The following is a 14510-nucleotide window of genomic DNA, read 5'->3' as shown; positions in this document are numbered from 1 at the left end:
CCAATCTGTTAATTTATATTAGCACAAGCGGGAGGTTTTATTTGGTAATAATTTAATTTTGGATGTAACACGTCTTCTGATTGGCTGACATTGTTTTGTTTATCAGCTCATAGACATAATTTTGTCATGTGACCGTGACGTCATTAACGTTTTTTCATGGTTTACTTCGGTTTAAAATGGAATTTAGAATTAAATTATAAGAAATGACTGTAATATTTTTTCTGTCTATTCGAAATAACATAAAAAATGTGGTGCACACTTTAAAATAACCCGCTACGTGGGTTATTCAGTGTGCACCACATTTTTTATGTTATTTCTTCATAGACAGAATAATATTACAGTCATTCCTTAATTAATATAAAAAATAACAAATATTCTTTGATCTATATAGTTCTTATTTATTAACCTATTAATGGGGATAGATCAAACTAACCAAACCCATTCTCATGTTCAACTGGTTCAATAGAATTTTGTAATTTGGAAGTTTGTAAAATCAAATTGTACATACCATTATTCGTGGAAGATCAATAATTTTTTCAATCTCTTAAATGTTTCATCAAACATGTACTTTCTATGTGATTTAATGTTTTGTAAATAGTTGAAACTGATGGTAATAATTTTGAATTTCTTAGGTTTTCTTTTGTGTTGGCACAAAATGTTGACCATGCATAACTATAGGAAATTCAATTAACAGACCATTTGATAAATGTTTATGCATGGTTTACTTTAAGGATAGAAACACTGCATTCAGAATAAATTGTGTTCTGCTCTCCATTACTTAATTGTCGAATCTTAAACAAGTCTAATGTTTGTAATTGTAATGATGTCATTATTAACAAGGTGCATCAGTACAACTGTTATTTTCTTTGCATTTTGTTAAGCTTTTATGAAAGCACCCATAGATAAGTCTGGTTTAATTTTATAACTTTTTTGGGCAGCCTAATTTCTTAAAAATACATCTTTATTCAAGAACTACAAATCTTGTTTCCCTATAATTTGGATCATACACTGATCTTGTACATCTTTGGGATCTTATGCTGAATGCAGACTACGAATGTCTAGCTCATTGAGATCTACGGACCAAAAAGTAGGTTCATGAAGGGCTAAAATTGGGCCTGAGATATTAATGTTTTTTTAATCAGGCCAAAATACTACAATTTCAAATAGAAATAATTATAATTTAACTATTAATAAAATATATGTTGACTCTCATTTAACTTCTGTTTGGCACCATATAATAAACATGCAGTTTTGGTCCAATGTTTAAAAAAATGTATTTATGAGTTTTTAGAATACTATACTTTGGACACTATCTCTGATCCAAAAGATATTTGTGTCTAGGGATTCAATATCAACCTTGACACCTTTTGGTTACATCTAAGGTTGCTAGCAGGGTTTTTCCACAGCTTTTAAGTATGAAAATTGCCAAATTTTAGGTATTTTTACAATATCTCCAAAATGTGCTGACTTTGGCGCCGATGGTAAACTACAATGAAGAGATTTGTTTTACCTAACATTAAGGCTATGAAATAGATCCATTTAAGAACACAGTACTTGCCTTTTTTCATATTTTATGATAAGTTGAAATACACGGTCATATTTTGCTCCAAAAAATCTTGTCCTTTAAAACCCTATATCTACTTTGAGCATTTATATGGATGAACTTCTGAATACATATATTCAATAACTCACTGATATCTAATAGATTAATGACTCAGTACTTACCCTGCCCCATCCATTGGGAAGATCTCCTCTGTGCATAGTCCTTCACTTCCCAGCTTGTTCAGGAAATCTTTGAGGCAAACTAAAGATTCAGCATCTACAAAACCACCAACAACTGCTGCAATCTCATCACCTTTAGTTGTTCCTAACTGTAAAATCATATACAAAACTATTTAATAAAGATCAATGCTAATTGTTGAACTGGTTAAAATTTCATTATACTGTAACAAAATGCTAACTTGATCTATAACTTGTCATGGTGTAAACTATATAACAGATATCAAGTCAATATCTTCAAGCATGATAAAAAAAGGTGTGGAAACTGATTATTTGAGTGAATTTTCCAAGTCCAAGAACCATAACTCTGCACAAAATCATCAGACCAGAACAAAACTAGAACATGATCTGTAACTTGTCATTATAAAACGTTATACCAATTATCAAATTAATATCTTCAAGCATGACCAAAAAAACGGTGAAAACTGATTATTTGGGTGAATTTTCTAAGTCCAAGGACCATAACTCTGCACAAAATCATCAGATCAGAACAAAATTCGAACTTGATCTGTAACTTGTCATGATAACACTATATACCAATTATCAAATCAATATCTTCAAGCACAAAGAAAAAAAGTGCGGAAAACTGAATATTTGAGTGAATTTACTAAGTCCATGGACCATAACTCTTGACAAAATCATCAGAACGGAACAAAAATCGATCTGTAACTTGTCATGATGAAAACATATACCAAATATCAAATCAATATCTTCAAGCTCAAAAGAAAAAAAGTGTGGAAAACTGATTTGCCTGACTGACGGATGGACAGACAGACAGACAGACGGACAGAGTGCAAACCTAAAGTCCCCTTCGACTTCGTCGGTAGGGGACTAAAAAAAGGTGAAATCAGGACCCCCAGATTGTTCATTATAATAACCTTTTCAGCAGCTGCTACAAAAGCTGATTCCCAGTCTGCTTGTTTAAGAACACCAGTACTATCTCTGACAAAAGGCGTAGTCAGTCTTTGTCTCTTTAAACCATCATATGCAAATCTGGTTTTGTCTGAAATCCATTCTTCATTGATATCCTAAAATAAAGAAAATTTATAAAGATATTATATTGTTTTGACTACAATCTCACAAACTGTTCTTTGTAGTTTACTTAAAACCATTATCTCATAAAATTATATTTGGGTAAAATCAAATTTCTTTACCTCTTGACAAAGTGAGAAAACAACATTTGTTTGTTTTGTGTTATTCTTTTAATTCTGACATAAAATAACTTCTTAAACCCATCAGATATAAAAGACAATGATATTGCAATTTGTAAAAGGCCACATCACTATTTTTATTTTCTTTAAAAAAAATACAAGACATGAAATCAACAGTTAACAGTACAAGGATGGTAACAGTTTATTTACCTCATTCATTCTAGGTAGAATTCTCATGACTTCGTTTGTTCTTGTACTGACTACAATGTTACTACCTAAAGCATCCATTACATCTATACTTTCTGTTTTCCTGTTAATGACAATGTTAGACCTGTAGGCAGTATTATGATTCCCTAATAGATGTATCACACTATCTTTCATATACTTTATAACTGACTTGTGTTATTCATTAAACTGTGAGTTTCTGTTTATACCATGAAGTAATAAAATCAAATAAATACTGTTTACTGCTGATGTTTGTATATTATGTCTCGTTATTTAATAATTTGGAAAAGATCTTGAAAAATTGAAATGACAGTCTTTCCCTGTTGTAAGGATTATTAAAATAAACTGTTATCACAGAGATATGTCTCGCCTTTTTGTAATTTTTATAATGCAAATATTGAAATTAAAATTGCAATACTTTAACATGTAAGTAATGCAAATATTCAAAGTCGATGAACCATGACTGAAGGTACATGGCTAAACAATCTCCATGGAATGAGATGTGCCAATGCTAATACAACTGCATACCAAATACCATTGACTTATTATAAGTCGTTCCCTTTAAACGAACCTAAACACAAACATTAACTTGTAAACTATGTAAAAGTTTCAAAGTCAATGAATCATGATCAGGGGTGGGGCTATATAATCTCCATGGAAACGATACTTGCAAATGCCAATAAATTTGCATACCAAATATCAATGACTTAACAGACCTTGACTGAGGGGGAGGGCCAAATAATCTCCATGGTAATGAGATGTGCCAATGCTAATACAACTGCATACCAAATATCATTGACCTACCACTAGTGGTTCACCATGAACTAGACCTAATCACAAACTAATACATTGTTGACGCCGCTGCAGCCGTCATGGCCAAGGACGCCGGAAACAGCATACATATGTCTCGCTTTTTTGACTCCGTCAAGGCGAGACAAAAAAAAACATGTTTAATCCTCCTTGTGGTAGATCACAACACTTCCTTAAATATAATGTTTGAACTCACACAATTAAATCACTTTTTAATTTTGAAGTTGCTATCACGATTGGATATTTTTTATGAATGTTTGTGTCTTTCATGTAGTCATTCTATTTTTGTCTTAAGTCACAATGCTATCTTATTTTGTATAGCCTTGACTTATCATTGGATTCTACCAGAAGAAACCCAATGGATGCTAGACGTAGAAACAGGAACTGATTTGTTTTTAAAGAATTTTGTGTGGGGGTTCATTTACTAAATGTTAAGCTTTGTGTAGATTGTTGTTCATCTTTGTCTTTTGTAACATTTGATCATGGTCTTGTCTCTCTTTTTTTATTTGTGATTTCTGATTGCCCACAAGATAACATATTACTACTCTCCTATCAAAACATTTAAAATATTGCACAGAATATCAGTCTCACAGATGACCAAGAATATGTTCCATTTCTCATAGGTACACTCCTGTCCTCTTATCCTCTTTTTTTTTTAACTTATTAATGAATATTTTGGTGGGACTTGTATTTTTCAATCTTAACTTTTGTGTTACATGTTTTGTAGAGTGTCTGTCTTCTGCAAAGGAGATCAAAAACAGAAAAAGGGGAAAATACTTCTATACTCTAAACTAAGACTTTTAAATTACCTAGTCTCCCAAGGTCTTGCTGTAAAAGCATATGGCTTTGATGTCAAAGCTCCTACTGGACACAGATCAATAACATTTCCAGATAATTCTGACTTGATCATTTTCTCTACATATGTACCAACTTGCATGTCTCCGCCTCTCCCTGTAGTACCTAAATCTTCTACACCAGCAACTTCACTAGCAAATCTGTGTATATACATATATATAATGTTTTACAACTAATAAGTTTTTTCTTTTTAAATGCAGTATGCTCAGGAAATAATCAATTTAAAATTTTAAAGTTGCTGTGATGGTCTAATAAAAATTAGTATTCATATTATTTTATCTATTGATTTTTTTTAAATGAATGAGGAAACAGTTCTTTGATTTGCCCTTAAACAGGATCTAAGCTGAAGACTTACTGTTTTCAAGGTGAAGATACTTTTTAGGCTACTGAAGCAGTGATGTATCGAAAAGCAGACCATAAATACTGGCAACTATTACACTCTAAATCTGTATTTACCCATACAGATACCATTTATAAATCTGTATTAACCCAGACAGATACCAATTCTAAATCTGTATTAACCCAGACAGATACCATTTCTAAATCTGTATTAACCCAGACAGACACCATTTCTAAATCTGTATTAACCCAGACAGATATTATTTCTAAATCTGTATTAACCCAGACAGATACCATTTCTAAACCTGTATTAACCCAGACAGATACCATTTCTAAATCTGTATTAACCCATACAGGTACCATTTCTAAATCTGTATTAACCCAGACAGATACCATTTCTAAATCTGTATAAACCCAGACAGATATTATTACTAAATCTGTATTAACCCAGACAGATACCATTTCTAAATCTGTATTAACCCAGACAGATACCATTTCTAAACCTGTATTAACACAGACAGATACCATTTCTAAATCTGTATTAACCCAGACAGGTACCATTTCTAAATCTGTATTAACCCAGACAGATACCATTTCTAAATCTGTATAAACCCAGACAGATATTATTACTAAATCTGTATTAACCCAGACAGATATTATTTCTAAATCTGTATTAACCCAGACAGATATTATTTCTTAATCTGTATTAACCCAGACAGATACCATTTCTAAACCTGTATTAACCCAGACAGAGACCATTTCTAAATCTGTATTAACCCAGACAGATATTATTTCTAAATCTGTATTAACCCAGACAGATATTATTTCTTAATCTGTATTAACCCAGACAGATACCATTTCTAAACCTGTATTAACCCAGACAGAGACCATTTCTAAATCTGTATTAACCCAGACAGATATTATTTCTAAATCTGTATTAACCCAGACAGATACCATTTCTAAATCTGTACTAACCCAGACAGATACCAATATCAAATCTGTATTAACCCAGACAGATACCATTTCTAAATCTGTATTAACCCAGACAGATACCATTTCTGAATCTGTATTAACCCAGACAGATACCATTTCTAAATCTGTATTAACCCAGACAGATACCATTTCTAAACCTGTATTAACCCAGACAGATACCATTTCTAAATCTGTATTAACCCAGACAGGTACCATTTCTAAATCTGTATTAACCCAGACAGATACCATTTCTAAATCTGTATAAACCCAGACAGATATTATTACTAAATCTGTATTAACCCAGACAGATATTATTTCTAAATCTGTATTAACCCAGACAGATATTATTTCTTAATCTGTATTAACCCAGACAGATACCATTTCTAAACCTGTATTAACCCAGACAGAGACCATTTCTAAATCTGTATTAACCCAGACAGATATTATTTCTAAATCTGTATTAACCCAGACAGATACCATTTCTAAATCTGTACTAACCCAGACAGATACCAATATCAAATCTGTATTAACCCAGACAGATACCATTTCTAAACCTGGATTAACCCAGACAGATACCATTTCTGAATCTGTATTAACCCAGACAGATACCAAATTCTAAATCTGTATTAACCCAGACAGATACCATTTCTAAATCTGTATTAACCCAGACAGATACCATTTCTAAATCATCATTACCTTATACATCTAGTACAGTGAATACATCTTGTCATTATTGTTTTAACTAATGGACCAACATTCTTGTCTTCCACTGCCCTGTAAAATAGCATCAAATTATTTATGAAAGTGAGGTATGTATACTTCTAATCATTAAGTATTACATTACTGAATTTTCAGTTAAGAGTGAAATGAATCATACTATTTGACTATTGCACAAATATAAATTGCATATTATCTCAAGAATTGAATATTAAAGGACAACTATATGGATTTTTGCTTGCTCAAAGTCCAGTCAAGTAGGTATGCAACAATAACATATCACGATATTCAGCTAACCTCGTAATCACCTTTATATCAATTGAAGAGTTAACTTTAGATTCTGTACTTTATCATACTAATGTTTGACATTTGTACTTTCCCAATACTATACAATATCAAGTAAAAAACACAAATAAGTAAATTATAAATTATGACATCAAAAAGCTATGTGTGATATGGAAATCAATTCCAACATAACATTGTAACATCATTTGCTGGGGATGATATCTGTAACAGTCCACATTGTTGATGTGTGGAACTTTATACTGCCATACAAGGGACCTAGTCATGGGGCATTTAATTTTTAGGACAATTCTTTTTTTCCCCATTATTTTAGATAGCTAATTGATGTTTTACAGAATGACTTTCTGGCAGGTATAAAGGCATTTGCATAGTACAAGACACAATTGAATTTTGTAGAGATATCTTCAGCATACTGCACAATCTATACCTTTTGCCACTGAATTCAATGTCTGTAAATCTACTTCTGTCACTTCCAAATGCCATTGACTGATCCTGTCAAAAGATATTTTAAAGTAAGATTAACTCATTTCCATGAGAGTATTTCTAGATCAAAATGAATTTTCTACAGTTCCTAACTAACCCTATTCTCTGAAGTTAATTTCTTTTGAACAGTTTTCTGAGATGATTTTTGAGTATTTTTCTGGGTATTTCAGGTCTTTTATCTGTTCATACTTAATTCATTTTTATAAGGCACAAACTTCTAAACAAATTTTATGATAAACATTTTGTAAATAAATAAGAAAATCTTATGATTACTTTGTAAAGAAGTACACTGCAGGGCCTTACACCATGTGCTATCAGCAATGACATCTTTTGCCATTTAGCAACTTAGCAACTTCTCAGCATAAAATTATTTTTTTAAAACTTTATGACAAAAACTTAAAAGATAAAAAAGTATCTAAATGTAGATTTTAAATAGCCCCTGCTTGTAAATATGAATGAGTCAACTTCCACATACAAATGCAGGATTCTTGTAGTTAAGATTATATTGTGATTATAAGCATTTTGTATAGGACAAAGGTAACACTTAATGCCCCCCCCCCCCCCCCCCCCCCCCCCGCTACGATGGGGCATACGAGTTTGGGTACGCACAAAGGTACCACTTAATGCCCCATCCGCTACAGCAGGGGCATAAAAAGGTAAGTAGAATACTTTGGCAAACTGTCAGCTATACTTTGGACTTCAGTCGTACCATTTTGTGCAAAAATCTGTGTTTTAACTCTTTGAATTTATGCTCTGACAGTTTTTAGATTGTATTTTTTCTTTGTGCATGCCTTCTGAATTTGCAAATTTTCAAGTTTCCTCATAATATATAATCATATCAGTACTTCTCTTGTCTCATGTCTTTTCAGGATCTAAACTGTAACTTTGAGATGAAACAACAGCAATGAAACCACTGTTCTTTTGCATTTTGTCTTGTTAAGTTCATGTAATGATTTAATACACCATTACCTTTCTTTTCCATTACTGATGATAGGAAATAACAAATATTTTTATTTCCAAGATGATTTCAAGTCCAAAAGCACCAGCATTATTTGCAAAAATGTAGCCTAAAAAGTTGTCATAAGTTTGATTACCTGTAGATCACATTCTCCACCCTGATCACAGATGGGACAATCCAGTGGATGATTCATTAGTAAAAACTCCATAACACCTTCCCTGCAGCAACAAAATTATATTTACACTTTCAATGATAAACTAAAACAGTCCTACTATTAAAAGTGCTACCACACTACTTACTTATAGCTAATAATCATAAATCACTTTTTAGCAGAAGACTATTTTTGTGGCATCTCTGGTAATTTTGTTTAAAGGAGATGTCAATTAAACACAGGGACTAAAAATGTGTTGTTTTCAAATGCAAATTGAAGCAAAAATCATACAAATCATAAAGACAAGGAAAATTATATGTTCTTTTCTTGTCATTTTAAGGAAAAAAGCCATGACTGAATCAGCATCTGAAAGACATTTATTTTTACTTTATATTATTACATTTATTTTCTAACTGCTTTTCAAGAACTTCAAGTGAATAAGCATTCTGTACTGATGCCAAACATGGCAATCCACATTCAATTTGTAAATATTTTTTTCAAAAATAAAAACACTTTTTTTAAAATAATATCTTATTGATTTAAAGTATTATCAAAGAGTAATGATTATCAAATTTACAAAAAATTAACCAAAATCCAAATTTACCTAGCCTTTCTTGTAGCAGGAGAATCTGTTTTGACTCTCATTCCTTTCATCACAGGCATAGCACATGAGGCAACAGGCTGAAGAATGAAAAATATATATGTAGGACTCAAATCTATGGTGGGTTCCAGATCTATGGCAGATTCCTAATCTATGGTAAATATGACGTCATGACATCCCCAATCTATGGCAGATTTTTTAAAATCCTAATCCATGGCAAGTTTTGTAATTTCCAAATCTATGGCGGATTTTTGTTGTTTCCAAATCTATGGCAGATTTTGTGCAATGTAGAGCAAGGCAGTACATATACAATCACTGACTTGTCTTAAATAAGTTGAAATGTACGACAACGGGAGCATGTCTATAAACATTTGTGAAATAAAAATTCCATAATGGTCAATCAAATCGTGATGTCAACCATAAAAAAAGTGCAGAAGTGATATACCATAATACAGAAATCGGGGTTAAAATTATCTTCCCCGGAAGCATTTCCTAATCTGTGCATAGTACCTGTTTAATCCATTAATTAAAACAACTAGAAAAATGGAAGTCTCTAAACAAACAAGAAAGCAGTTTTTTATAAAAAAAAAACCCCAATTTAAACAGTTTGACTTTTCACATAATATTTGTTTCAGCGTTAATCAATCTTTTTTAACTGGTGACGATTTAAGTCAAGGTGGTATCCTGTAATTTCATTTTCTCACTTTAAATACTTTGCCAGCCGTAGACGCTAAAATATTTACTATATCTCCATTCCCAAAATATCCATTACTAAAACAGCTGTGCCTTTCTTGATCGCGGGATTCGGACGGTACAATAATTGGTGTCCCTCCTATGGATAAAAGATCACATCTTCATTTAAACCATCGGCAAATTGTTCTAAAGGGAAAGCAGAAAGTGTTTTCCTGCGTATTTTAAACACAGGACTTCAGGAAAGTTTGGAGAGCCAACAACTTTACTGTCGGCGACAACTTACATGGCGTTATTTTATTGTGAAGTTTTGTGTTACTCTTTTTCCCGGAAAATTACGTAATTCCTAAATCTGCCATAGATTTGATTTGTTTGGCGTTTGCAACGTCATATTTGCCATAGATTAGGAATCTGCCATAGATTTGGAACCCGCCATAGATTTGAGTCCTACATATATACTGCACAAAAATAAACCATCAATAAAGATTTACTGACCCAACCCTTCTAACTACATCTATTGGGTGACTTTTCTTGTAATAAAAGAAATAAATGCATACTATTAAAATAGGAAATACATAAATACTTCCTGCATTCTGGATTTAGTTATCTCAGACATGCTCATGTACAAATATCTAAAATACCACCTTTCTGCTTACAGTCATGTAAAATTATGTTTTCTTATGATTCTAAACCAATGTCATATCAAAATACTTTTGGATATGTATAAACATACTTATTTAGTACCTTACACACCGATACCAACGGTTGAAATTTATCAAGAAAAATAACTACAGAGCTAGCTTGTAATGTCTGTTTTTTTCAATTTTGTGTACATCTGTAAGTTAGTGTATATTTAGTGGTCAACCTCAGTGGAAGGACTGTTAACAAGATTAAAATACATTTGTTAATCTGTATTTTAATCACTACATTTATGTTTGAATGGTTATTTGTTTGGTTGTCATTTAATACAACCTCTATATATACTAACTTTCTTTCTGCCAGTTTTATTTATTGAAGAAACAAAAGTGGCAAGTGGTGAGTCATAATAGACCTGTATGACATACCAGTAAATTCATTGCAGCTTTACGTTTTTCACATGATCTTTGGCGATTTTCAAATGCCTTCTGTATAGGTGATCTACTATAATCTTAGAAAACTACCTTACTATGACCATTGACTAGGAATCAGTGATAAAAATAACATTACCAAGTTTAACTCTTGTTTGAAAAAATACTGCCTGCATTCATATTATTGGAGCTATAAGTATTATATTTTTTTTAATTCCAATACTTTAAAATAAATAGGCTCAGGATCATGTTTCACAAAACTCTTTGTAATGCTTAGATCGGACACTAAGCACCAAGTAAATATTTGTGTCAACTACATAACTCATTTTTACGTATACAACCAATAAAACATAATATACAGAAAGGTTCTTACCTTAGCTGACTTTTCTACTTCTACCAGACACATTCTGCAGTTACCAGCTATTGACAATCTGTCATGATAACAAAACCGAGGAATCTCTACTCCTGCTTCTGCACAAGCCTGCATAACAAAAGTACAGAAAATTCATCAGGAAATGTGTATCAACTATACATACAAACATTTTTAACAGCAAGAATTAAAAGTTAAAACATCTTTTACTAAGTGCAAAATTAGCATAGAAGAACATGATATCGAGTCAGGTTTTTTTAATGTGATTTGTTCACCAAAAAAATATAAAAAGACACATATCCTTCCTTATAAATATGTCAAAGTCCTTATTTTTGTACAAAAAAAAACAAACACAAATTTGATTAATAGTATAATAGGTGCATAATGCAATTATTTATTGAACATCCATTTTAAATTCTTATGAAAATGTATTCAATGATTTAGGTTAAGTTGTGATCAGCAAGTTTGAACATACCAAATACTATATACACCTACTTTTGCTTGAATAGTGTGTAATGATTAGGTAATAAAACCGATTCTCAAACATCTAGTTTTCACTCTGTTTCACAGTAAAGTATAAAAAAAAGTAAATAAATAAATCTGGGAGGTCTCTTTGTACTCAATTAATGACGCTAGATAATATATTGTCAAAACAGGGTTTACATTGTTAGGGATATACTGAATAAATTTATATCTTATTATTAGGCATTAAGACATATTTTTAATGTTTTGAATTTAAATTAAATTTTTTTTTTTAAGATTAAAAATGCTTTCAACAGATTTTTTTTTTTAATTAACATGATTAAATTTGGAAAAAAGGTGTGTTTTCTAGTGAAAATCTGCAAATTTGAAAACATTTCATTTTCTCTACATTGTTTTTTTTTAGTACAAAGTTCATTTTATAGCAGCTTCTGGATGTCATTGAATCCAACTTGATGTTAAATGGTACATGTAGTCAACAAATTATGTGTAAAAGCAATCTATGGGAAGATTTAAGTTGCGATATAAAAAAAATATCAGTCAAATAATTGTGTTACTATCTATGTATAAAGGGTGAAGGGTATGTATTAGATTAACAAGGGAAAAGTTGAGAAATGATAATTATAGGTTTTATTATGAGTGAGAATTTGATATAACTTGATATCAACTTGAATATTACAGAAATTAAACCTAATTCTCTTTGGTAAAAATGGAAATTCCGTGACACATTGTACCTGTCTATAGCACCTAAACATTCACACATTATTATCAGACATTTTCAAGATTTTTGTACGCGTCAGAAGGGAATCAAATTTGACAAAAAGAATATTTTCAGGTTAAACATATGTTTTATATATTATTGAAGAAACCATAATTTATGGGAAAAAGTAGTCCTTTGAAAGTCATCATTTTCAATGCAAATTTACATTTCAATTGCTTATAGGCCAACAAAATTAACACATTTTTTGTATCACTTATTCATATCCCACACCATTCAGCGTGATACTAGAAATACATCTTCATGTGGGAAATGAATAACAGACCACAATCATAAGAGAATGCCACTTCCTACATTTAATTCTAAATTCATCATTTTTTATTGTATCCTAAATAACATGCCTAATCATTATCAATATTTTGTATTCAGATAAAAAAAGTTCAACATTACAAGTATTAGTCAATGGTCACATTATAACGATAAACAAACCTGCAATACTGTAGTTCCTGGAGGCACAAATACTTGTTTATCATCAACAAACACTTCTACTTTATCTTGAGCTGTTGTGTTAGTACGTGCTAAAATTAAAAATAATAAATGTGTCCTTAAAAAAAATTAACAATCATAAAAGATAAAATATCGAGCATTTTGTGTTTTTGTGTATTTTTGTTGCTTTCACATTGACATATACCCCTAATCATAAGTGAAATAATGCTAATATTCTTTAATTCAGAAGATTTAAAATTGCTCTTTCTACCTCCTTTTTTCTGTTTTTAACACAATACATGCATCCACAGTATGCAATTAATAGTCCTAGTCGTTAAAGTAAATTGTGCACCAGGCTTTCACATGTATATATTAGGCCTATTTCTTCTCATTCTTTGATGTTTAAATACAAAACATGAAATACATACCAAAAATGGCCCCAGATGTTCTAGTCACCAAGACCCTACTAAGGGGCCAGAGCCTCAACATGTTTACCTGCCAAAAAAAATAATTTAGTATCAAAGAGAACATTTAGAAAACAACAAAATTTTTGAAGCCTGTACTGTTCTTTTTGACTTGAATAAGTAGCTGCACTATTTATTGTGTAAAAAACAGACTTCAGATGTTACACAATGTTTTACACAATGAAATAAGCATACTGTTACAAAATATACTCACTAAAAACCAGTCCAAAACAAGATCAGCCTATCAACAAGCACACAGACAACTTCAATGCAACAAAGACAATTTCAGATTCTCATTCTTTTACTAAACAATCAAGGAATAAATAACCATATGACATCTTAAACTAAAATTCCACTATATAGCTAACAAATTTAAGAATGCACTTACTTATTTCACCTAAACTAAAAGTGCTTATTATTCTTAAAATTAAAAAAAAAAATATTAAAAAATGAGACAATGTACATGTATGCAAATGCAGAGATAAATGACAGATGAGCAGTCACTCAGAGCAACTACTTGGATTATTTTTCAGTGATAAATGTATATTGATTTCTGTGGATTCCTTTCATATTTTTTCAGGTCTTCAACTTTAATGATGTGTCCTGATCTGGAGACATTTAGTGACATCCATATTTCTAAATCTGTTTGCAGTCATGTACTTGTATCTATCTATCATGTCTATCGTTCACTGATTTAAAATTATTAATTCAATGGATTCCTTTTGAATACAAATTCCAAATGTAAACGAAAAGTCAAAAGTATATAATTAACAGGAATTTTAAGACTGTACACATCTAATAGAACTAGTTTCCTTTTAGAATCATTGGTCCATTTGCATATTTTTGCATAATAAAGTGCAAAATGAAATCTAAGCTACTGTCATGGTCATT

At 31.2% G+C, this 14510-nt stretch overlaps 1 protein-coding gene across 1 annotated transcript in view; it reads right to left on the bottom strand.

Annotated features, from left to right (window-relative positions):
- Positions 1–14510, bottom strand: part of LOC127730436 (NADH-ubiquinone oxidoreductase 75 kDa subunit, mitochondrial-like) — a 28920-nt gene that overhangs the window by 9452 nt on the left and 4958 nt on the right. Inside the window, exons 2-12 of the mRNA XM_052238855.1 lie at positions 13584–13650; positions 13159–13247; positions 11475–11582; positions 9348–9424; positions 8729–8810; positions 7579–7643; positions 6828–6905; positions 4775–4960; positions 3141–3240; positions 2658–2807; positions 1726–1871 (exon numbers count right to left, since the gene is read on the bottom strand). Of these exons, the coding sequence (XP_052094815.1) occupies positions 1726–1871; positions 2658–2807; positions 3141–3240; positions 4775–4960; positions 6828–6905; positions 7579–7643; positions 8729–8810; positions 9348–9424; positions 11475–11582; positions 13159–13247; positions 13584–13644 (1142 nt within the window). The 5' untranslated portion in view covers positions 13645–13650. The remainder of the gene's footprint in view (positions 1–1725; positions 1872–2657; positions 2808–3140; positions 3241–4774; positions 4961–6827; positions 6906–7578; positions 7644–8728; positions 8811–9347; positions 9425–11474; positions 11583–13158; positions 13248–13583; positions 13651–14510) is intronic.

This window comes from Mytilus californianus, unplaced genomic scaffold, assembly GCF_021869535.1.
Source record: "Mytilus californianus isolate M0D057914Y unplaced genomic scaffold, xbMytCali1.0.p SCAF_2, whole genome shotgun sequence".
Taxonomy (NCBI): domain Eukaryota; kingdom Metazoa; phylum Mollusca; class Bivalvia; order Mytilida; family Mytilidae; genus Mytilus; species Mytilus californianus.
The sequence above is the reverse complement of the archived record's forward strand: the minus strand, read 5'-3'. Positions and strand labels throughout refer to the sequence as shown.